This window comes from Centropristis striata, chromosome 23, assembly GCF_030273125.1.
Source record: "Centropristis striata isolate RG_2023a ecotype Rhode Island chromosome 23, C.striata_1.0, whole genome shotgun sequence".
NCBI lineage: Eukaryota > Metazoa > Chordata > Actinopteri > Perciformes > Serranidae > Centropristis > Centropristis striata.
Window position 1 is genome coordinate 8,039,002 of NC_081539.1, and position 24,127 is coordinate 8,063,128.

The 24,127-nt window shown below is 36.8% G+C and overlaps 1 protein-coding gene across 1 annotated transcript in view; it reads left to right on the forward strand.

Moving 5' to 3' along the window:
• Positions 1 to 24,127, forward strand: part of LOC131961901 (cadherin-10-like) — a 46,039-nt gene that overhangs the window by 14,695 nt on the left and 7,217 nt on the right. Inside the window, exons 3-10 of the mRNA XM_059326822.1 lie at positions 7,133 to 7,427; positions 11,761 to 11,880; positions 14,537 to 14,704; positions 16,711 to 16,892; positions 17,734 to 17,987; positions 18,946 to 19,082; positions 19,896 to 20,017; positions 22,818 to 22,926. Of these exons, the coding sequence (XP_059182805.1) occupies positions 7,133 to 7,427; positions 11,761 to 11,880; positions 14,537 to 14,704; positions 16,711 to 16,892; positions 17,734 to 17,987; positions 18,946 to 19,082; positions 19,896 to 20,017; positions 22,818 to 22,926 (1,387 nt within the window). The remainder of the gene's footprint in view (positions 1 to 7,132; positions 7,428 to 11,760; positions 11,881 to 14,536; positions 14,705 to 16,710; positions 16,893 to 17,733; positions 17,988 to 18,945; positions 19,083 to 19,895; positions 20,018 to 22,817; positions 22,927 to 24,127) is intronic.

Below are 24,127 nucleotides of genomic sequence, written 5' to 3' on the forward strand. Positions count from 1 at the left end.
AAATAAATCCACTATTTTGACAGTTTGCTTAATAGTTGAAGCAAAAAATGCAAAAGTGCATAATATATATATATATATGTTTGTGTGTGTACTCATTTGTGTGTGATGAAGATGATTTAGGTTATTATCAAGGAAAACATAGAAAATGTCTAGATATCAGCTCTTAAATTAAACTCGTTTGATCTATTTTTGTTGTTATCATTATATTTGTCCAAATAAATGAACCTTTACTTGTACCAGGCATTAAAATGAACAAGAAATAGAAAAAAACAATGGTCTATTTTTTTTTTCCATGACTGTATGTATATATAAATACATATATATAATTTATATTTGTTTAAATAAATATATCATATTTTTTAAATTAATTTATTCATTTTTATTGTTTTCTTTTTCCCTTATTTTGTTGGTGTAAAGCATTCCTATTGCTATATATGATTTCTATTTCTCTAACTATATATAAAATGTATTGATTAAACTGCCTTTGGTTGGTTTTTAGCATTGCCAAGTGAGTTTATCTGGGCCGAGGACTGCTGGTCAGGGGAAAAAAGTGGAAAAGAAAAGATAAGAAGCTGTTGAAAGACATCACCTTCATCAGTGGAAAATTGTGAAATTCTGTTCAGACAATGAGAATAATCAATAGCAGCAGCTGTAATAGATACTGCAAGAGACAGACGGAACAATGACTGGATAATGACAATAGCAGACAGGCAAACAAATAAGAGAGGGAGAGAGAGAGAGAGAGAGAGAGAGATGAACCAAGACCAAATGCAAAAACCACTTTCATGCCCAGCACAAAGCCATCAAAGCCTTGATGGTCCTCCTCATAAAGATCATTTAATGGCCTTTTGCAGTGCACTGTGGGAGACCTTGTTTATTTCACATTCAATCAAACCTCTCCAATCAACCCACACACACTCACTAACTGTCACTTGAGGTTGATTTCTTGATTACGACAATCAGACGTGATGTAAAGAACAGACGCTGCTCTTGTATGGCTCGCTTTTTAAACGAAAAAGGAAAGCGACCGCAACCATATAATAAATGCAGCTCGTATTGCTTATCAAGGTGTTCAAAAGGCATGCATGCTTTGAAGCTTACACACTGAGAGTGCTGCTGACGGATACCTCGCAGAACGATAAGAAAAATAACTGCATTAGTTAAAGAAAGCACTTACTCACAAGCTATTGTCAGCATAGTATTTTTTTTTACGATTGTAAATATACTATGCAGTGGCTGTGCATGATCCGAGCGTAAAAAACCCCTCAAATCTCATTTTAACTGACTTTCACGGGGCCATTAATGAGTGTGAGCACTCAGTGTGTGCAGCTGTGGTGCCCTACTTCTTAAGCAGGGCTGTGAAGTGTGAACACTTGCAATGCTGAGCAATACAACCACAAACTTTGGATTCGGGAGCATTTGAGTGGCGTGTTTGAAGTGAACTAAATCCTATTAAACTCCTGGTACACTGTATTGTCTTGCGCCGTGTAAAGGAAATGTGCTGCACTAAATTAGAATATTCAAGGTAGCTTCACTTTGTTGTGCTAATATATTGTCAATGAGTATGCTTGAGGTTTTGCAAGGCCTCGTTCGATACATTTCTGCAGAGATTTTGCAAAACTTGTATGGAAAACTACAAAGCAAGAGATACAGTAAGCTGGAACTTTAAACTGCATAATGTACATTATAGTACAGTGCTCCAATAGTAAAGAATTTTTGCCTATGTCTTAAGAGACAGAGAGTGAAAGAGGGAGGAAGAGTAATTATTCTGTATCCATTCTGCACTCTATTTTGCTATCTCCTCTTTGCAGCACCGAGCAATGCCTACCAGAGACCTGACAAGAATTGCCAATGATTTTGCCGCTTTACTGACAATTCCTCAGTGTTTGTGCAAGGCGATTTAACTCATCAAGGCTCTCTTCTGTGCTTCTGTTGTAAGGCCTTGAAAAGGCTGTGTTTGTGCTGCAAGGCCTTGAAAGGAGAGCCACTAAATCTCTGCAAATATAGTGTGGTAGTGCTAACATTTGATTTTGTTAAGTGTGAAAAACACTTTGTGCCACACTGTGTCAAGAGTATCAATGCCGGTTTTTTTTTTTCTTTCTTCTGGCTCTACTAGATGTAATAGATTTAAAGTACAGATGCTAAATGCAGAGTTTGGTGCATTTCAACCTATAGCACCAGTAGAAATCAATTTAGCTTACACTATTGCACTATTGCACTTAAGGACTTGGACTTTTTTAAACATTGTTATTTAGATATACATTTTATTTATACAGCGTTGATAATGTTGATAATGTTGATAATGTTGTGTTTTGTTGTGTTTTGTTTTAAGTATTTTTCTATATTGATATAAATATCAATATTTTGTACTGTGCAACTGGAGGAGGACTGCTCCAAACAAAATTTTGTTGTCTTGTACAATGAAGAAACAAAGAACAACAAAGAAGTTCTATTCTATTCTATTCTATTCACTTATATGTATATTATAACACTTTCAATTGGATATCCCTGCAGGAATTAAATCTTAAATCCCCATTTGCTGGCCGGTTTTAAATGCACAGCAGCACTATTAGTTTTATATGGCATGCTATCTCATAATAACTTGCTTATTTCTGCAAAAACATCCTAATTTGCACTGCCACGCAGTAATAAAACTGTTTGGCCATGGAGAGAAGATCTGTTTATCCATATGATTAGGAAGCTGACATTATGTAGACAGCCAATAATTAGAAAAAGTGCATGAGGTAAGGGCTCACGTCCCTCCACGTAGACTGTGGGAAATATGTAAAATGCATACGGCAAGGTTCTGCAAACACTGTAAAATTCCTATTATCCTGTCGACAGCTTTGCTGCATAGGGTGCAGGCTGCTTTGATGGCTCGTTGTTTGTTGTTTTTGCTTCTCTGGTTGCTTTTTTTTTTAAAGGATTAACATCCACGAATGGAAATATGGTAATAATCAGATGAAAACTAGCGGAGAATACAATCAAAAGATTTAGAAAAATGCTATTCATGTGGTCTGAGTCAGCCTGAAATTGTATTAGCCTAATTATCACGCTGGAAGCATGGAGGTGTGTTGGAACGGCCTGTAATGATATATGTTTTTATGCTCAGCATTGCTTAATAAGCATGCTCTAATGTGTTTGACGGCTGCTATGCATACACAATAAATTTCAAAAGGAGGGAAAAGGTGACTGGGGCTCTGGAAAAGATAGATTTGAAGTGCATATAGGACCGATATGAAGCCCTTTTCAATGCAAAAATCCATGCAAATACTCTAAAGTTTTCCTGTCATTCACAGGCAGCAGCAGCAGTTACAGCCTTCAAATCCATAACACGTCATAAATCCTCCGTTCTCTGCAGCTCAGGGGTGATTTCATATTCACAAACAATGAACAAGACTGTCCCTGAACACAAATATATGTGGAAATCCAAGCTGAGTGATATTCCGCTTTAATAGACTTTGGATAATGGAGTTCATCTGCATGAAAGTATTTTCAAACGTGACGCCCAAATACTGCGCACGACATTGTTCATTTGAACTTGACAGCATCTTGTTTTCACACGCGTCCCCGTTTTTTTAATTCTGCCTGAGAATAGCTAGCAATACATTTATGATTTCCATTCAAAGTTGTACTGTTGACATCACTCTCCCAACCACGGGAAAAATAATTAGTTTCCTCACAGCATGCCGACATTAATATTAATAAGTTGCTGACGTACATTCTGTGTCCCTAACTACTTGTCATTTAAAATGTGAGCCCATGAGATAGCGCTCTAAATATATCTGCTGACAGATCCAGTACAGTAATGAGCTTGAATCAAGTGTCTGTCACAGTAGGCCGCCATTACTCCTCCATGACACCGGGAGCCGCTCCAAGGTGATGGATAGGTCAGAGGTGACTAATTTTAGTAATTGTTGCTGTAGGTCAGGGTTTCATCATTTTTCAAAAGGCACAATTTGGAAGAAAAATCTAAGACTAATTTGATCTGAACTAATGGAGGATGTCACAGTTGACACAAGGCCATGTGCTCTTATTAGGCGGGAAAAGATGGATTCCTTTACATCGTTATTTCAGTGTTCACAAGTAATACAAAGTTGTCATACATCTAGAATATGGGTAAATATAGCTGAGGTCCCTTTGTGGCCACACATCATATTAACCCTTTGATGCATCATATATGGACACTTCTTCTAATTCACAACATGGGTCAAAAAAGACCCACATGCATTCATTTGTCATGTTATTTCATACTGGCTGTGTGTTTCTTTGCTCTTTTTTTTTTTTTTAAACTTCTCTTTATTGTTTTTTTTTCTTTCGTTCACATACAAAAATAAAGAAGGTACATGTTCATTTATGCTTGAAATCAACACGGAAGAGCAGAATGGTAGTAAAAGAATGAAAGCAATAAAAAAAAAAAAAATATATATATATATATTTATATATATATTTAAAAAAACAAACAAACAAAAACCTAGGTGGAGTCAAATCAAATATCAAAACAATAATAGGGTTTGCAAATAAAAGAAAGAGATTTAAATAGTAATAATACAACTTGGAGGAGTTTTTCCATGTAAAATTCAGGGTTAAATACCATAATGTCACAAGGACACAATAACCCTAAAAATAAAGGGACCACTCAATCTAAATGACAGTTTTTGCTGATATTAACATTTAAATTTAAATTATTCTAAAAATAAGTGATTTTTACAGAAAATTCACAAGTTCAAGCGCTGTTTTCGTTACTTTTTCTAACAGAAACATTCAAAACCCATGAGGGGTTCAAGGACCATCAGAAAGTGGAATTTCCGACGGAAATGCCTGTTTTTACAGTTTCTTTCTATGATAAACTGTGTATTTCTTGGTGATCTCTGAAAGAAAACATACCTTTCAAAGGTTCAGATGTTTCCATTTCCATGAAAGTCATGTTACATTAACACTACTTTTAATTTACTGAATATTCAGAAAATTAAATTGGGGATGTAGATTCCAAAACGTAAATGTTAGTGCCGGGTTAAAACTCAACTCCAGCCAGTGAAAATATACTTTATTAGGAAACAATCAGCTTAACTGGGGATGAGAGATCTGCTGGGACTGTCAAAAATAAGAAAAATGTCGATTTATCGAGCTCAGCAAAAGTTTTTGAGGTTATGTCCATACATCGTATAACATATTTCTGGTTATGTTTACATTTATGGTTGTATAATTAAGAATATCACTGACATTTTACCAACATGATTTCATACCAATAACAGGTTTTCCCAATGATTATAAGAAAAGAACAGAAAAAGAAAAAAAAAAGTCAAATTTTCCTGCCATTTCTGGTCGAACTTTATCAAACACACACATTTAAAAGTCCTTTCAAAATAATGTACTTCATTGTAATCCATGTAGTATTATAATATATATATATATGTATATGTGGCATTAAACTGTCTTAAAATGCCAATATCGTTATCACAATTATATCTGGAACAATATATTGAATATATATATATATATATATATATATATATATATATATATTATATTAAATTTGATTAGTATAAAAGCTAAAGTTCACAGATATTACCTGGTACTGCTGCCTGCAATAGTCTTAAATAAAAAAAAAAAGAAAGAGAGAAAGAGAAAGACTTGGCAACCAGAACATAGAGCTAAAATTGGAGTTATGCAGCGAAAGCACATTCCTCTCACTAACGCCTAAAGACAAAAGACCCGTGGGAATACGCCCGTGGCCGGTCATTTATTTTAACTTATGTTATGTATGCATGTTGGAAGTCTCAGCCACAGAGAAAACACCTATTGCAAATAGACTTGATGTTAGTAAGAAGAGAAGCAAGGTTTTTTTTTGTATTTTGTGGAGAGTTGTCAAGGTCAATGATTCAGACTTGTAAATGTTCTGAATGAGTCTCTTTTTTCTCTCTTTCAGTAAAATTTAAATGGTTTGATTGGTAACAGTGTTTTCTGAAGTGCATGCCAGAAGAACCCCCCCATACTAGGGAACGTTAGTGATCAATTAATCAATTAATTGCTGTGTTTTTATATATCAATCAATCAAAACTTTATTGCAGACTCCAACGTCCAAATAGACAAACAATCACATACAGTACATAAAATAAACATACAGTGTAAAAGGCGTTATATCACCTAATATTAAAAAAAGTGCTTATGCAAATTCAATAAAAAAGCTAAACTAACTCACATGAGTTTAAACTGAAAAGATAACATCAAGGAGTTCATTGTTTTGATGTTTTAGCCCCTGAGGTTAGTTTTAAAAGTAATCTTGCATATTTAAATGTGTTTTGTGTTTAAATAAGTTTCGGATCAAATTAAACTCAGTAATATACTAGCAAGGTTTGATACAGTAAGATAGTTTTGCTCAAATAAATACTCTTGTATTTGTGTTGTATGAGTGTTTTATAATCGTTATTGCAACTTTTGGTTTGCAAACTGTAGCTTTATCCAAATTAATTCTCAGCTCATTGGCTTTTTGACTTACGGCCGCATAACTGAACGATCAGCCATGTTTCAGTTCAGTGAGTACTGATACGCAGTCATAGATAAAATTTAAAACGACCAATAATCAATCATCGATTAATTATTCCCATCCCTACCCCATACATCACTCTGTTTGTACAGGTTTGACTCTATACCAGGGGTCTCAAACTCAAATTACCTGGGGGCCGCTGGAGGCGGTATCAAAATGACCAAAAAAAGACACAAAATTAATAAAAAAAGACACAAAATGACAGAAAAAAAACGAAATTACTTAAAATAGACACAAAATGACCAGAAAAAGACACAAATTACAAAAAGACACGAAATGACTGAAAAATTACAAAATGACCAAAAAATACACAGAATTACCAAAAAAGACACAAAATGACCAAAAGACACAAAATGACAGAAAAAAACAAATTTACTTAAAAAGAAACAAAATGACGAAAAAAAAGTAATTAAAGGGACCTTCCACACACCACACGGTAAAGTGCCATACACATAAAACTCACATCAAACTTTCATATCAAGGTGGGGGCCACAAAATATCGTCACGAGGGCCACAATTGGCCCGCGGGCCGAGAGTTTGAGACCCATGCTCTATACATATAAAATCTCTCTCTCTGATTTCCAGTTGCACTCCAACATGGACAAAGGTGACGGCAACGTGAAGTACGTTCTGACGGGAGACGGGGCGGGCACCCTGTTTCTGATCGATGAGAAGTCTGGGGACATCCACGCCACCAAGAGGCTGGACCGGGAGGAGAAGGCCATGTACACACTGGTTGCTAAGGTCCTGGACAGGAACACCAACGCAGAGCTGGAGCCCGACACCGAGTTCAACATAAAAATTCACGACATCAACGACAACGCACCAAAGTTCGCAAAGGAAATCTACTTCGCCAGTGTCCCTGAGATGTCCGAAGTTGGTAAGTTATGGTTTGTTTCACTTTGGAGTTGGATTTTTCAAGCAAAAAGTTTCTAATTCAGGCCTCTCAAAGATGAGGATTTGCTCTTTTTCTCTACTTTAACTCTATGGAGTCTTGGGCTCTTTTGTCCATTTTTGAATCCTTTTCATGTCTTTTCGTGTGTTTGTAAGTCATTTTGGTGTTTGTTGTGTCTTTTTTTAGTTACTTTGTGTCGTTTTTTGGTCATTATGTGTCTTTTTTTGTCACTTTATGTCTTTTTTTGGTCATTTTGTGTCTTCTTTCTTTTTTGGTCATATTGTTGTTGTGTCTTTTTTAGTTATTTTGTGTCTTTTTATTCATGTTGTGTCTTTTTGTGCCTTTTTTAGTTGCTTTGTGTCTTTTTTTTGTCATTTTGTGCCCTTTTTTTGGTCATTTTGTGTCTTTTTTAGTCCTTTAGTCCAACATAAAATGTGATTTTGAATCTTTTTTTTTACTTTCAAAACACCATCATGCTCAATAAAGAATTTGAAATGTTGCAAATGTGAACAAAGGTTGCAGATATAACATATACGAGGGTTACATCCAGTTCTATCATTTTATACTAAATATATTTGAGCTTGTCTCCAGTTTTACTTGGTATATCATCATCAAACTGAAACTGGCCTCATGGAGTTTACAGCCAGAACTTTAGAGGTAAATTTAGAGTAGTGCTCCACGCTGCTTTGTTTTCTAGTCTGGATGTGATGAAGAAGTCATGATTTGGAGTTTTTGGAGACTCCAGAGGGTTAACAGTTTATCAATGTGTTAGTTGGACAATATGCAATTTCAAGCAACCTTAGACTTGGGAAAATATTATATTGGACATATTTTAGATTTTTTTTTTTCACTTTCTGTTGTATTCCAATGGATAAAAACACTTAATCGAGGGAATAATCAGCAGAAAACCTTTAAATCCAGTCTTTAGACTCATGGCAAATATTATATTTGAGATATTTCTGATTTTGTTCACTTTCTGATTAAACACTTACTTGAGGAAATTATCAGCAAGAAAACCTATACATTCAATAAGCATAGCTTGTAGCCATGGTTTATCAACTTAATTAAAGCATAGTTATGGTTTGTTTTACTTTAGAGATGGATTTTTCAGGCAAAAATTACAAAAAAGTTTCTAATTCAAGCCTCTCAAAAGTGACGATTTGCTCGTTTTCTCTGCCTTAACTGTTGATCAATGTGTTAGTTGGACAATATGCAATTTCAAGTAGTCACCCTAGTCTTTGGAAAATATTATATTGGGCATATTTTTGATTTTGTTCACTTTCTGTTGTTGTATTTCAATGGATTAAACACGTAACCAAGGGAAAACATATACATTGAATAATCATTGCTTATTCGCCATGCTTTATTAAATTAATTAAACACATATACAATTATATATCTAATACAATGCTGCAAGAAACATTGTTCAGGCAATGTAGAAAATACAAAACACTGTTAGAAGTGTTGTTCATGACTCAGCTAAATGGGCCTCGTTGACGCTATTTTTTGAATTTCTTTAGTCTCCCTGTGATTGTTATTTGCTTGGTCAGGCTCATTGGACATTCACAACAAGTAATGCCATTTGCAATTTTTAATAGGCAGCAGAAATATTGAAAGTTTAGATTGTCACAGTCTTTCCAATTAAAGATTTGCTTCATTGCGCATCACTTCATTCCATTCAAGTTATATAAATAAACCAATTGGCACGGATATAAACAAAGCTTATGAAAATAATGCACGCGGCTTGAAATGAAACCTCAATTATGCAACCACAAATTAATACACAGGAGCAATCAACGGTGAATCAGAACCCAATTGTCCATATGACAAATAACAATGCCCTGTTTGGAATTCATGCCGCGGCGTTCTCAGATTTCTCGGCTGCATGGATACCGGCGAAAGGTGGGTCAGGGTCACCACTTCTCGTCTTCAGTCTGATAAACTGCCTTATATGTTCAGACTGAACACACTGGTTAATCAAGTCAGCCAGCCATGAAAAATCAGCAGCTCCCTTTTATGCTATCAGTGCTGGGACTAAGTGGGACAGATGTTCAAGGGTTCATTAGTATGCACGGAGACAGTCAGACCCAAACAGGACACGGCAGAGGTCTCCTGAATGCCAAGGACAGTATTTGTAATGTGGCGTTATTGAAACGCTTGGGTGGATTATGCAGGACTTAATGTGGAAGTGACTCAGTGACGGGATATCTGAGAGGAGCTCTTTTTTAAGCTTATACACGTATATTCATTTTATATTTTTATATTTATTTAGCACACAAACGACACTTGAAGCACTTCTCACTTGGCTGTGGAGGCTCGTGTGTATAGGGTCCCCGTGGTTGGAGTTTTGAAGTATGATACTGTAGGTGATGCTGCTTCATATTGCCAAATAACACTTAGAATACAGGGCGTTGGGTGTAATCCCAGCTGGAAATAGGAAAGGCAGCGTCCCTGAGCACATACATACAAATACAGTGTCCTTGAGCGCAGTAATTCAATTCCAGCTCCTCAGTAGGAGCTTGTCAGTATTTATCTAATGTTGCCACACCTCTGCCTCTGACAACAGAGGCCAGAAAAGAAATGCATCAGTAATATGACCTTGTGAAGATAAAACCGCATGAGTTTGGAGACGCTAAAATAAGCAACAGCTTGTTTTTTGTTTTACTTTGTGTACAGGAGTCTACAAGCTTTTTCAACTCTTAACATTGGCTGAAAAGAAATATAAATGATTTAATTACATGAGTTGATGGCACAATTAGGGATTTTTTGTTTTTGTACAAACATGTTATTGTTAAAAAGGCTTTGTTTAAAGTCTGATTTAGCAGATTATTCAGAGCCCCACACAATATTTGAAAAATTGGAATAAAAGTAGAATTTATATACACACAGTATTTTTGCAAGTTCCCAAAAGTGTCACAAATGTTGGTAAAAACACATGCAAACAGAACTATTTGTATTTTCAGCCTCTCCTGTCCTGTCCTCTCCTCTCAGCTCTGTGTAAACAGCTTGCAGTTCTGTCAGATTTTCAGTGGATATTTGCCACATGACCATTCCTCTCATAAAAAATCAATCATGGCTTCAGAGTTGCACCAAGTAGCACCGATTTAATGTTTTTATTAGAATCTAGTTATCCCAAAAGGTTAATTCTTGGCGCTATTCAAATGAGCCAGAAATAAATGCATAAGTAATATAACTTTGTGAAACTAAAAAAACACACTGGATGCATGACTTACAGTACAATACAGTAGTCTACATCCTTTATAACTAATTTGCAGAAAAACAATAAAAAGTATTTTATTACATGAGTTGATGGCACATTTAGGGATTTTCTTAGCTTTAAAACTGATTATTCAGAGCCCCACAAAAAATAAAGTATATGTATGTATATATATATATATATATATATATGTGTGTGTGTGTGTGTGTGTGTGTGTGTGTTGGGAAAAAATGTTTCTCCACATCTATACATATTCATTCAACTATTTACATTGTCAGCCTTTCTTGTCCTCTCCTCTCAGCTCTGTGTAAACAGCCTGCAGTTCTGTCTGATTTTCAGCTAATATTTGCCACGTGACCGTTCGTCTCATAAAAATCAATCATGACTTCACAGCTGCGCCAAGTAGCACAAAATTTAATGTTTTTGACATAATTTTGTCATTCCAAAAGGTTAATTTTTTAGCGTTATTTAAATAACTACTAAGTAAATAACTCTGTAAAGCTAAAAAAAAACCCACACTGGTTGCATTACTCACAGTACATTAGTCTGCATCCTTTTTAAAACTTGAGTTGATGGCACATTTAGATATTTTCTTAGCTTTAAGACTGTTGTGCAAACAAGTAATTGCTAACCTGCTGTGCTAAAAGTATTCTGATTTGGCAGATTATTCAGAGCCCCACACGATATTACCTAAGGAGAAGTTTCACTCCAAATCTTGATGACATTGTTCTGTTCAGTCTCGCTGACATTTAAGAGATCCATCTACCAAACACCAGGCTTTAATCAAAGCAATAATTTTCACCCAAGTGCCAGAAGAGACACAGCTGTGGTCTCTGCAAGCCTATCACTTCTGTTTCACAGTCTCTCCAGCTGCAGTAACCACCTTGTTGTGTCTTGAAAAATGGGAGAAATGCTATAAATTAGAGATTAGTCAGTATGCATTTTTGCATTGCTGACAAATACGTTTGGTCGTCTGCCAAATTCTTTCTATAAGAACACATAGTAAATATAAATATGTTGAGTCATTTGCTTCATCGTCATTCATGATGCACTGTATCACTGCTTTGGCCTTAACATTGACTTTGCATGCTCTGTCTGCAGGTACATCTGTTGTCACCGTAACAGCCAATGATGCCGATGATCAAACGTATGGGAACAGTGCCAAGCTTGTATATAGCATTCTACAGGGACAGCCGTATTTCTCTGTGGACTCTGAAAACGGTAAGCCACGCTCAGCAGCATGTCTTGGATACAATGTTATGCGAGTCTGTAAATAGATCTCTAGCACTGCAAAGTGTTTCAGATAATTAAACAAGCAGAATAAGGATTTAGTCGCTTGTCAGAGCGGCTGAGCTATAAAACTCAAGCTTTCAGCACACTTAGCCTGTAAATTACCTTTAATACTCACAAAATTGGGGAAAAGTATGTATGCAAAGACACCTCCACATGTATCAAACCATTTTAGTCCAGTGTAAGGGGACTATAATTTGGGATAACACTCTGAAGCCAGGGCAGTTTTCAGTGGAGGTGGGAACAATTCAAAAATGTCTTTTGTGCAGAATAACACATTTATGACATAAATCAAATTTTTCTGATAATTTATCTTATTGTAATGATGTTGAATTTATGTATTCAACACTTTTCCAAGTGCCCACAAGTGTCACGAATGTGAAAAAATGTGATAGATATTGAACTATTTGCATTTTTACAACCTCTCCTGTCCTCTCCTCTCAGCTCTGTGTAAACAGATTTTCAGCAAATATTTGTCATGTGACCATTCGTCTCAGCAGAATCAATCATGGCTTCACAGTGTCACTGAGGAGCAGAATTTAATATTTTTAACAGGATCTAGTTATTCCAAAATTGTTTATTTTTAGAACGTTTAAATGAGACGTGGAATAAAGTGATTTTGACCTAAATATAGAAATCTTAAGCTTCATTTTGGTTACTTACGGTAAGTGTTGTTCTGCTTTGTTCAAAAATAGGATATTTTTATGGATGTTTTTCTAATCATTGATGCATTGTTTTAGTGAAGATTATTGAGAAGAATTATGCCACCCATCTGTATCTAACTAAGATATGCAAGAGTTTTCTCAAAAGCCTTAAACTTGCCTTAAAATACTCTCTAAATCTGCAGTAACACTTTTGCTTTCTGATATTTAAGGGTGAAAAATTGGAGGTCAAGCAACAAAAAAAACCCCAGATGAAATCATGGTATTAGTAAATCTTGTAAAGGAAAAATAAATCACTACTTGACTCCAGGTCCAAGTTTACTGCGATAAGTACAAAAACACAAAGAGGGATCTAAAAAGCCAGGCGGCAGATGAATTTCCCAGGTTGAAACACCTTCCAACTGGAGGTGGTCCCAAACCAGAGGTGGGACCTTCTTCATCACAGGTCCTGGACTTGACTGGATAGAAATCACAGTGAAAGGTGTCAACGTTGGTGCAGAAAGGAGACTACAAGACCAGTGATCATGCACTGAAGACCTTCACTCAACCGACTGTCAGACAGCCAGCCCCGCAGCCAGTCTAGCAGCCTGTCAATCAGCCGGCGTGTCTGTAATCCAGTCATATGAATAGTCAATATGCCAGCCAAGGAGATAATCCTTCCGTGGGTGAGCAGGCTTATCCAGGCACCTCCAAAGACCTCAAACATCAGCTGTTCCTCAGGCAGTCAGACGTCCTGTGAAGACAGGAGCCTTAATGGAGGACACCGAGTCCCCGGGGTGCAAGCTTTATAAAGCATCGCTGCATACAGTTAAACAACAAGTGCAAGCTGAAAACAAACAAAAGAGCTCGATAAGTTGAATAAACCAACACTATCTCTAACAGTTTGAACTCTCTTTTATTCATCTGTGTGATTTATTTGATGCAAAATGTGTGTTGGTGTTCTATATGCTTCACTTGTTGCACATTGTTTTCTTTATTGTTGCAGCAGATAAATCGGTCCGGTAGCTACGCAGTCATTACTTCCAGTAGTTAATGGGTGTAAATATTTAGTTCCATCTAAGTTTATGTGGTGCAACCTGCTTTAATTTAATTATTCATGAATTTTTACTGGCATTTACTGTCATAACTCGAGCAAGTTTGCACTCAGAAACACCTTTATTGCTCTTCATGAAAACCTCAGTGCTCGTAGTAGAAACCACATATCAATGAGCAATTTACTGTGACCATAAAGCTTAAAAGGAAAAAAAAAAGCCATTATTCACGTTATGTATTATGCAGCATGTCTAAAATTAGAGTAAAATGATGTCTGGCAGTTTGGGACATGTGCTTACGTACTTTCTTATCAAGAGATAATCTGTCGGTTTTATTTCACAAAGGTCTGTGACATTGTTCGCTGGGAGCAGAGGGAAACAGCTCTGTCAGAGGCTCCGTTCCAACTGTTTTAAACCGTCTTATTTTGGTGTTGGATGTGTTAATTCAACATGGATAAAAGGGAAAGAACAATGGGGTTTCACGTTTACATGCAACACCACAAAAGTCATCTTTAACCGCAGAAGCCTTTGGTGTTTGACACCCTGCTTCCTACGTGTTGTTAGGTTCAAAGTCCCGCGATGTGTAGGCGCCTTCACCCCGGCTACCTCCTACGACTCGCATGCAGTACATAAATGTAGCACTCCTGATGCTAGAAAAATCGTTGCCAGGGAACATAATCCAGGCCGCAATTACATTTCCCCTCAAAACGTAATTGGCAAACCAAATTAGTAGTATATAAATGCAATTTTCTAAGAGACATGGTTGAGCACATGGATGGAGTTGATCTCAATCTTATCTCATTTCCACTAAGGCAGAAAATACATTTTACAAAATGAAGTTTTGCATCAAATTGGCAAGTGGTGGAAAGAATGTTGTTTTTTTCCCCTAACCAGGCACTATCAAGACGGCGCTGCCTGGCATGGACAGAGAAGTCAAGGAAAACTACCAGGTTGTGATCCAGGCTAAGGACATGGCCGGGCAGATGGGCGGACTTTCAGGGACCACGACAGTCAGCATCACCCTCTCCGACGTCAACGACAGTCCGCCGCGATTCGCTAACCGTAAGAGCACGCCGTTTATCCTTGTGATGTAATGACTTGTAATCAGTGTTGGAGATTTCTTACAGTTTTAAATTCTACATTTATACTCTATTTATGACGTATCAGAGAACAATCACTGTGAGCCGATTCAACGGAATTTCGTTCATGTACATATTTTTTTATGTATAACTGAATGACAATAAAGTATAACCAAGTCTAAGGAAAATTACTTTTAAGACTAACTTGTTACTTTACTATTTTACTATTGAAAGTAATAAGTGTAAAGTAACAAATGAAAGTAACAAATGAAGTACTTAAAATGTTACTTATAAAATTATCTTTAAATATGCCGTTTGGTGTGTTGTCAATATTGTAAAAAATTACCCACAGTACAACTCTTATCAAAAGGAAACAGCACACAACAACGTTTCTTATCTGCCACAATCTAAGGTGGACATCCATAAATACAATTAACTCTATTAAAGTTGTACATTAAAGCGGATGATTGTCTGCTGTATTTACACCCATGCTAGTTTTGCTTCAGCATTAACATCTCTCTCCTTCTTGTAGCGACTTTCTCGCTAACCTCACCTGTTAATGTTAGCCACTTAGCTAGCAGCTAGCAATAGCTGTTCTCTCTCTGCGCAGTGTGTCAAATTTGTAGCTCCTCCTCGGCTCCTTTACTGACAATGTTACACGTAAGAAGTGTAGCACAGCAATGGTGTTAGAGGCGAGGCTTACTGAATTGGCGGGCCGACGTAGTGCAGCTGCTGTCCGAAAGAAGCAGAAACGCGAGCCGAACAGCCACCGCGGTTAGCAAGGAGTAGCTCCATCTATCCCCATGCATGAGCACTAAGCTACAAACCTACAATCCTAATTGAATGGAATTGTAACCTTACTTAATGGAAAAAATATGTTTTGGGTTATTTAATCATTTAAGTTATTATTATATACAATAATTATTTCATTATTATTTATGGAACTTTCACTATAATTTATGTATTCATTTTCATGTGTTATATTTAAGTTGATATTACTTGTCCCCTTGCCAAAGTTAATTAGTTCCTACCTGCCCTTGTTTTGGGGGACAAATATAGGTGAGGGGTAGTCAATCGGATGTGGTAGTTTCGCGGGGTTTTCTCTTGTGTTGTGACCCGTGAAGTGGAATGTTGTATGCTGTCCTGCCGATATTGGTTATTAAAGAAGATAAAGGAATAAGTGTGGAGTTATCTTGTAGCCCGCTCATCACCCATCAGCCCGAGAGACTGGAGAACGCTACCCCGACAAGAAATAAGGGTTACAGAATTAACAACTAACTAATTACTTGATAAGATCAAGTAACGCACTACGTTACTCATTACAACAAGAAAGTCGAGGTGGGGTAAAAAATCAATACAGCAAAGTATTGTGATATTTTGCGTGGCCTGCTGGCGGTCCATCAGTATTTTTGCTTTTGTTTTTTTCCGGAGGCCATAGCGAGCTCACTTTTAGTAATATACTGGTATCATATGAAACTATAAGATCTAATGAATCCATAGGCAGCATGCGTGTAATATCGTGTCGGGAAGTTATCAAAATAACGCTGCAAAAATTAGGCTATTTTTTTCATGTTTCATGGTGATATCCAATCATCATCATGTGACCTCTGACCGCAATCTCAACAAAAATAGGCTCTCTGGGTTCCCACAAGTTGACTCTCATTGTGGAGAAACAAAAAGACTGAAGTTAGATGAATAATCTGAGAATGTTCTCTTATTTAACAAAACAATTCTTGATTGGATTTAATTTTTTGCGCACAAAAAATATGCAGTTAAACAGATAAATCACCATATATTCCATCGCAATACTCACCATATCGCAAAATGCTTATAATCACAATAATATGGTATCATGACTCAATATCTGGATAAAATCATATCGTTGTCATCTGCTGATTCCCACCTCTAGAAGAAGAAAGTAACTTAGTAAAGTAAGTAAGTAAAATAGACTTGAGTGAGTAATGAACATTTTGCAAATGTCACGTATAGATTCCTTCCGTGTGACCACCGTGGAGTCGACAGAGATCGGAGGCGCCATTGGACGCATTAAGGCAGACGACCCGGATGTTGGACGTAATGCGGAGATGGAGTACAGCATCGTCGGGGGTCATGACATATTCAACATCATCACTGATCAAACCACACAAGAGGGAGTCATCATCATCAAAAAGGTAACTCATTACTCATTTCCCTTTTCATATTTTTTGTGCTGCGTAGTCTCGACTTCAGTGCTTCATGCTTTGTAGTCTGCAACCTGCATCAAAGGCAGCCACTGTGAGCAGTCATGTAAAGTGGACTTGATTGATAATGGCTGTGCAATCTGACAAAACACCTTTTTTGACAACTGACGTGTTTTCATACAGATGCAATGAATAGCCTTCAAGAAATGCTGAAGTGTTTAAAGAAGGAAACAAAAGGCAGTTTTTACTTTTAAGTGCATGAAAAATAAGCCTATGAAGCACAAGTCAAATGTCAAATGTTCATCTGGTGAAAGATTGATTTGTATTGAGTAAACATCCTTCTTTTTGAATGCAATACCAGCTAGTTCTTTATGATTATTTCTTTAACCTTTCAAAGTTCCTTTTCACAATTAAGTGTGAATCTGAGCTTAATTTGAGCTTCTTTTTTTATCTCGTCTTAATATGTGCTTTTAACTTTACCGGAAAGAGAGAAAAGTGCAGATTCAGATTAGAGAAAGCCCCATGATAGCGTTTATTCATGTAAGAAAGACATATAACAGAATGTCTTCTGGAACTGTAGTGTAAAATCAGATATCCTAAGCCTGTGAAATGAATAATATAAAGAAGTCTTTTGCTGGAAACTCTTTTTAGTTTCCCCCTGAGATCTCCGAGATCAGTATTCCTCACTTGGATTTGTAACTTAGAATTTAGAGTGTGAATAAGATAAAGGCAGACAAATGAAATGCAATGAATTGCCTATCAAAAATCCTGGAGGCGGACTGTTTTTATGGAAAAGTCTACAGCTTGACTTCTGATGCTCTTTCATCTGCAGGCGCTGGATTACGAAAGTAAGAAGGACTACGAGTTCAGAGTGGAGGTGAAAAACACCTACTTAGACGCAAGGTTCATCCACGGTTTGCAATTCAAAGACTACGCCATGGTCAAGGTAACCATAGAGGATGTGGATGAGCCTCCCGTTTTCACCAGGAACCCTTACATCATCGAGGTGCATGAGGACACAGCTGCTGGCAGCTTCGTCGGCGTGGTGTCGGCCAGGGACCCCGATGCTGACAACAAGCCAGTCAAGTATGCTACAAGACACAGCGAGAAGTGTTTAGACCTTAAGCAGTGCCAGACTGTTAGAGCTGCATGCCAAGTCCCTTCCTTACCTTTTTTATAACAAATTCTCCTTGGGAATTAAGTTCCAACTATTTTGTAAACTTAGAAATGAATCAATGGGCCTGTTAAGCAAAGATTTCCTCACCAAGCAAGGGGATGTAATCCTTTATTGCGGTAATGTGATTGCTTCATTGTTCCAGCTTTAATTATACTCGTAAAAAATCGATAAGAACACAAGCAACACATGGTAGAAATAACAAGTCTCTTATTTTTGTTTTTTTTAAAGCAGGAGGATGAAAATGTGCCCACTTGGCTAAATCTAATCTATCAGCCTAACCATGTGTCAGCATGCAGGGGGGAGAAGGGGATATTATTCATAGGTCCCTCCTGGTTATTTCCCAGTGGAAGATGGCGACGGCCCTGTGAAGTGAATACAGACGCTGTTTATTTCCCGGAATTATGTAAGCCCTCTGTGGCACTGCACAAAGTCAAAGTGAAAGAGCCTAATTTGCTGTATCGATTCACACAGCTCCGGAGCGCCACTCCACACATATGGCGCCTGCCCGTCTCTGACAAAGAGATATGCCACTCTCGGCCCGTGCCACATGGCGTATTGTGTTGCATATTCAAATTTCAGCGGAATATGAAAGTTGACTATGACAAACGAGCAGGCGAGGGGAAAGACGTATCATCTTCTGACAATGGAGAGTGTGGAATATTATTTCCTTTTGGCCACAACGAGTGATGTGCTGTGTAAAACACATTTCATGCATCAAAAAAGGTACTTTAGTGTGTTTTGTTGTGTGAAGACAGAGCAGAACTGCACTTGATTTTCTCATTAGACATATGCAAATGTCACGAGACACACGGGGGATGTTTTTTTTTTTTATTGGTATTAACATGCTTTTGTGCCTTTTTCTTCTAGATACTCCATCGATCGGCACACAGACCTCGAGAGGCTGTTCAACATTGATTCTGTGAACGGAACCATCACAACACTGAAGTCGCTGGACAGAGAAATGTCCAAATGGCACAACATCTCCGTGGTGGCGACTGAAATAAGTAATTAGTGTTTAAATCTCTAAAGAAGATGTGCGCTGGTTATCTGGTTATTCCCACACTCCCCTCCCCTGTTGCAAGTCACAAGTTTTTCATGTTGTGAAATGTATTTAAGATGTGCTTATGTTGCTCCCCTATCCTCTTGTTATTCTGTATTTCTTCCATTCCTGTCTTCCTGTCCTGTCCACTCCTTTGTCTTATTGTATGTATGTTTATGTATATGTACGGACGGGTTGATGGTCATTTTGTTGTCCTAGTACTTGTTACTCTGTCAATAAAGTTGAATCTCATCTCATCTCATTTTATGTTGCAATTCCAATTATACATCCACCCATCCATTCTCGTCCCCTCATCCGGGGCCGGGTCGCGGGGGCAGCATTCTAAGCCGGGCAGGTGCATCTCAATACATTAGAATATCAAAGAAAAGTTTAATTATGTCAGTAATTCAATTCAAAAAGTGGAAATATTACAAACAGAATTAAACTTTTCATGTCATAATTGATTTAATTTATTCTAATTACAATGATTATGGCGTACATTTAATGAAGACCAAAATTTCAGTGTCTCAAAAAATTTGAATATTACAAAAGACCAATTTATAAAAGTATGTTTAATATGGAATTGTTGGCCTCTGAAAAGTATGTCCATCTATATGACTCAATATTTGGTTGGGGCTATTTCACTTCAACTACTGGAAATGGACTTTTCCATCATATTCTAATGTATTGAGATGGACCTGTATGACATTTACTGGGTGTTTCTTTTTGTTCTATCTATTCAAGAATATACTGATGGAACTTTTTAAATATATTTCAGATAACCCACGCCAGACAACTCGAGTGCCTGTATTCATCAAGGTTTTGGATGTCAATGACAACGCCCCGGAGTTTGCAATGTCCTACGACACATTTGTCTGTGAAAATGTCAAAGCTGGACAGGTGATTAAAATCCATCATCTGATACACGAAGTGTTGTCATTCAAGAAAAGGTTAAGGTTTATTGTAAGGGCTGTGGGATGTCTTCCCTTGTGTCTAATGTCTCGACCATCATTGAAAAGCCTCGCTACAGCCCATAATCTGTAACTCAGGATGACAGACCGAACATCCCCTTTATACAGCTCCATTATGTTGGATTGTAAGTAAACACGTATGATTAAAAAGGGGCACTATTAGGCCTGCCAGGATAACACATTTTTTAAGGACGATATATTTTCCCAGAAACGATCACGATAAACGATATCATTGTATCGATGTCGTTTTAGTTTTATAACGATATTAGAGCAAAATAAGTACATCCGTTTCCACGGCAACAAATGTTTAAATCTCAGATAAATAAAACATAATTAAATAAACTACAACCAAAACAAATAAAATAGACTTTCAGGCTCTGTTAACAAAAATTGCACTGGGATAAACTTTATGTATTATATTTTATATATTTTATATTATTAATTACAACAGCTGGAATAGCTGCTTGAGAAATATAGTTTTTTTTCCGGCAATTTGCGCTGCCTGTCAAACATTTGCAGCATTACTTTAAACACAACACAAAAAAAGAACGCAAAAAGTGCATTACAACAAGTCCACTATAAGAGTGGCTTGGCTCCTTTAAGAGGCAGGGCAGTCATGACTTGCAAAATGTTGATAGGTTATGTAAACAAACACGCAGGTAAACGACAATATATCAGTTCCAGAAAATAACTTGTGTCCATTTTATATATCTAACGATAAGTCAAGATAGTAATTACCTTGACAGGCGTAGGTACCAGGGCTTGTGCATTAACCCTAACAAGTTCAAACAACATTTACTTTTTTCTTGCAAAAAAAGTAGATTTTTCCAAAATGCATGGGAGTAAATAGCAAGGTTCAAGGTTTTTTATTTGCCATTTGTGAACAGACCACAGTCCAAACACATAGGAATTTTAGTGCAGGGCTCTTTCGTGGTCAACAAAGAAACTTAAATAAGGAGAATGAATATAAAATATAAAAATATAAAAAATAAACAAGGGTATCAGCTCAAAATATGGACATTATATATACAACATCATGGAATAAGGCAGCCTAATAATAAGAATAATATAAATATAAAATATGGATGCACTGTACTGAAAGTTTGGTATGTGCAGACTCAGAGTCATAAATATATATTAATAAATAAATACACTGATTCTGGAGTGTGTGTGTGTGTGGGGGGGGGGGGGGGGGGTAAGAGAGAGATAATAATACTTGAATATATTTTTTATTATTTATTTTTTCAATAAGGATGGCGGGTATGTGACGGCACCTGTGCAGCGTTCTGCTGCTAACGACCTGACAGGGACATTTAACACACAGTTGCCTCTGTGCAAACAATAAAACACAGGCTCATGCAGCTCACAGTACATGTTCCAACATGCGATGAGTTAACTAGGTCAAGGCTTAGTTACTTACTTCCACGATGTAAAGGCTATCCTCTCTGCCATCTTGCAAGCTCAGTTGCACACGAACACTAACACAATAGTAAGATTGGATATGTTCACTCGTGCACAGCTAACATTACTCTCAATGGAGTGAGAAAAAAACTGAAACAGTGTGAATGCGGAATACATGTTCTGTTTTTTTGCCAACAAAAGGAAGAGGCGCATACGGTAACTGAGTAACAGAACAAGTAACTAGATGATTAGAAAAAAAAACAAATGTGTTTTCTTTCTTTTTATAACAAGAAAGTAATCTGAGTACTCTTTACACTGATTATAAGTCAAAGTATCAGACTTTTTGACATATCTCCTTAGACCAGGGATGGAAATCCTAAAATTGCAGTGTAAAAATGGACAAAATTACTTCTTTCAATTTATGTTGGTCTGCTGTTCTTGCACTAAAAAAATAAATCACAGTTAGTGGTTATTTTTTATTTTCTTCAAACCTTTTGCATTCCGATTTATACTGTTATACATGCATTTGAGCATGAAATGTGTTAAGTTACTGCACTGTAAACATATTTAAAATTGCAGTTTCATCATATCTGGTTAAGTGCACGGTCCTATATGTGGCCCTGTGGTAGTGTCCATGAAAAATTGGGGCCTCCTCCAGCATTTAAGTTGCTATAGACTATAGACTATACCTCAAAATTCTGCAGAATTATCAAGCATTTGGTTAAAATCCTTGTGGTGTGACTGTGATTATATTTGATATATGTGTGCACAATCACCACACTATATCTCAATATATAAATTACCTTAATTAGATTAACCTGGAAGCAAGTCACACATGTTGTTAATGTGAGGCTGTGGTCTTAAGAGAACCATTTCCTACATTAGGAAACAATTTCCAGTGTTATCGGGCAAAGAGCCAAACAGAAGTTGGCAGCGATCATCTATCAGTCACTTGCTGACATTTACAGAGGAAGTGTCTGCATCCACAATGCTCACTCCTGGTGCGCGGTGCATACTGACAGATCTGTGCTGGGGCACCGTCAGTCACACTGCAGCCACATGTGTTTATAGTTTGGGAGTTTCGAGAGAGAGCAAATCCCTTAATTATCTAAACACTCATCACTAATTACAGATTAGTCTACATTGTATCTGATTGGCTCCGTTTACTCCCAGCCCACAATAGTGAGTTTCTAAGGCGCAGTCTGGCAGTAAAATATGCATGAAAATATATATTTTCTTTGCAATTTGATGCTTTTAAATTCTTACAATGGGAATAATTTTAAGATGATTCCATGTGTTTTTCTCATACTTTGTTTTGTTCTTTACAGCTGATTCAGACGATAAGTGCTGTTGACACAGATGAACCTCTTGTTGGACACAAGTTCGTCTTCAGCATAAGTGCCACCAACCCAAACTTCACAATTGTTGACAGGGAAGGTAAAGGATTTAAGTTTTCTTATTTGTTTGCAGAAACGTATAAGATGTAAATCTACAGACTGCACATTATCTGCATTTTTACAAGCTCCTGTCCTCTCCTCTCTGATCTGTGTAAAAAGCCAGTTGTTCAGACGATTTTCTGTGAATATTTGTGAGGGGACCATTCATCTCAGCAAAATCAATCATGGCTTCCCAGTGTGGCTGAGGAGCACAGAATTTTATGTTTTTAACAGAATCTAGTGATTCCAAACGGTTTATTTTTGGCGATATTTGAGGAAAATGATTTTGATAGAAAAATCACAATTTTAAGCTTTGTTTTAGTACATTTTTCTGATGGAAGCTTTTGCTACCTATGATCTACTCAAAGACTGTTAGAAAGTTAAAATTCTAATGAAAATGCTTGTTTGTATGCTCGTAAAGCTTCTTTCCATGATAGACTGTGTACTTTTGGTGAGGTTGTCAAACAGGAAATGGGGTTTATATGATGAAAATCAGGCCATAAAACAAAACAGGGCCATAACTTTAAATATGGTGCTGAAAATCAGATATTATAACAGAATATTTTTCTCTGTATTTTGTATTTGTTTCAATATATTATGTTTGGCGACTTTGAGTACCTTTAAAAGTGTTATATAAATAAAATGTATTACTATTATCATTATTATTTATTAGAATAAAATAATATATTTGACAAGGGAATTCCCATTGAGTAGCTGTAGCCTTTTGATTGGCTTTGTCATATTGGTGCTCTTTCTTGGTAAGATTTTAATGTCCAAAGTTGTTAAAATCAGCCTTCGGGCGATTATCCCACATCAGTATTATGGACAGATTTTAGATTTTTTTTTCTCTGTCTTGCAATAAAAATATGTTCACGAAAAAGGCAGCAATGCTCAAAACCCATCTTAGGGAGAGACAGTTCAGCAAGCTTGAAGTAACAGATTGGACAACTTCAAATGCCGGCTCTGTATATTCCCTTTGTATTTAGTATACCCGCCTCAGTATGCCTACTCACAGTTTTAAAATTCATTCAGAGTAAATATTAACTATGCATGTATTGCAGTGGACAAAATGAAAAGACCGCTGCAGAGACTTAAAATGGAGACTGGAACTTCAGCTCTAAGTGGAATTTTACAAACAAACTTTGGACTTTAATTAGTTTCCCAAGAAAGTGCGGCCATGCGAAACCACTATGCCCTGTTAG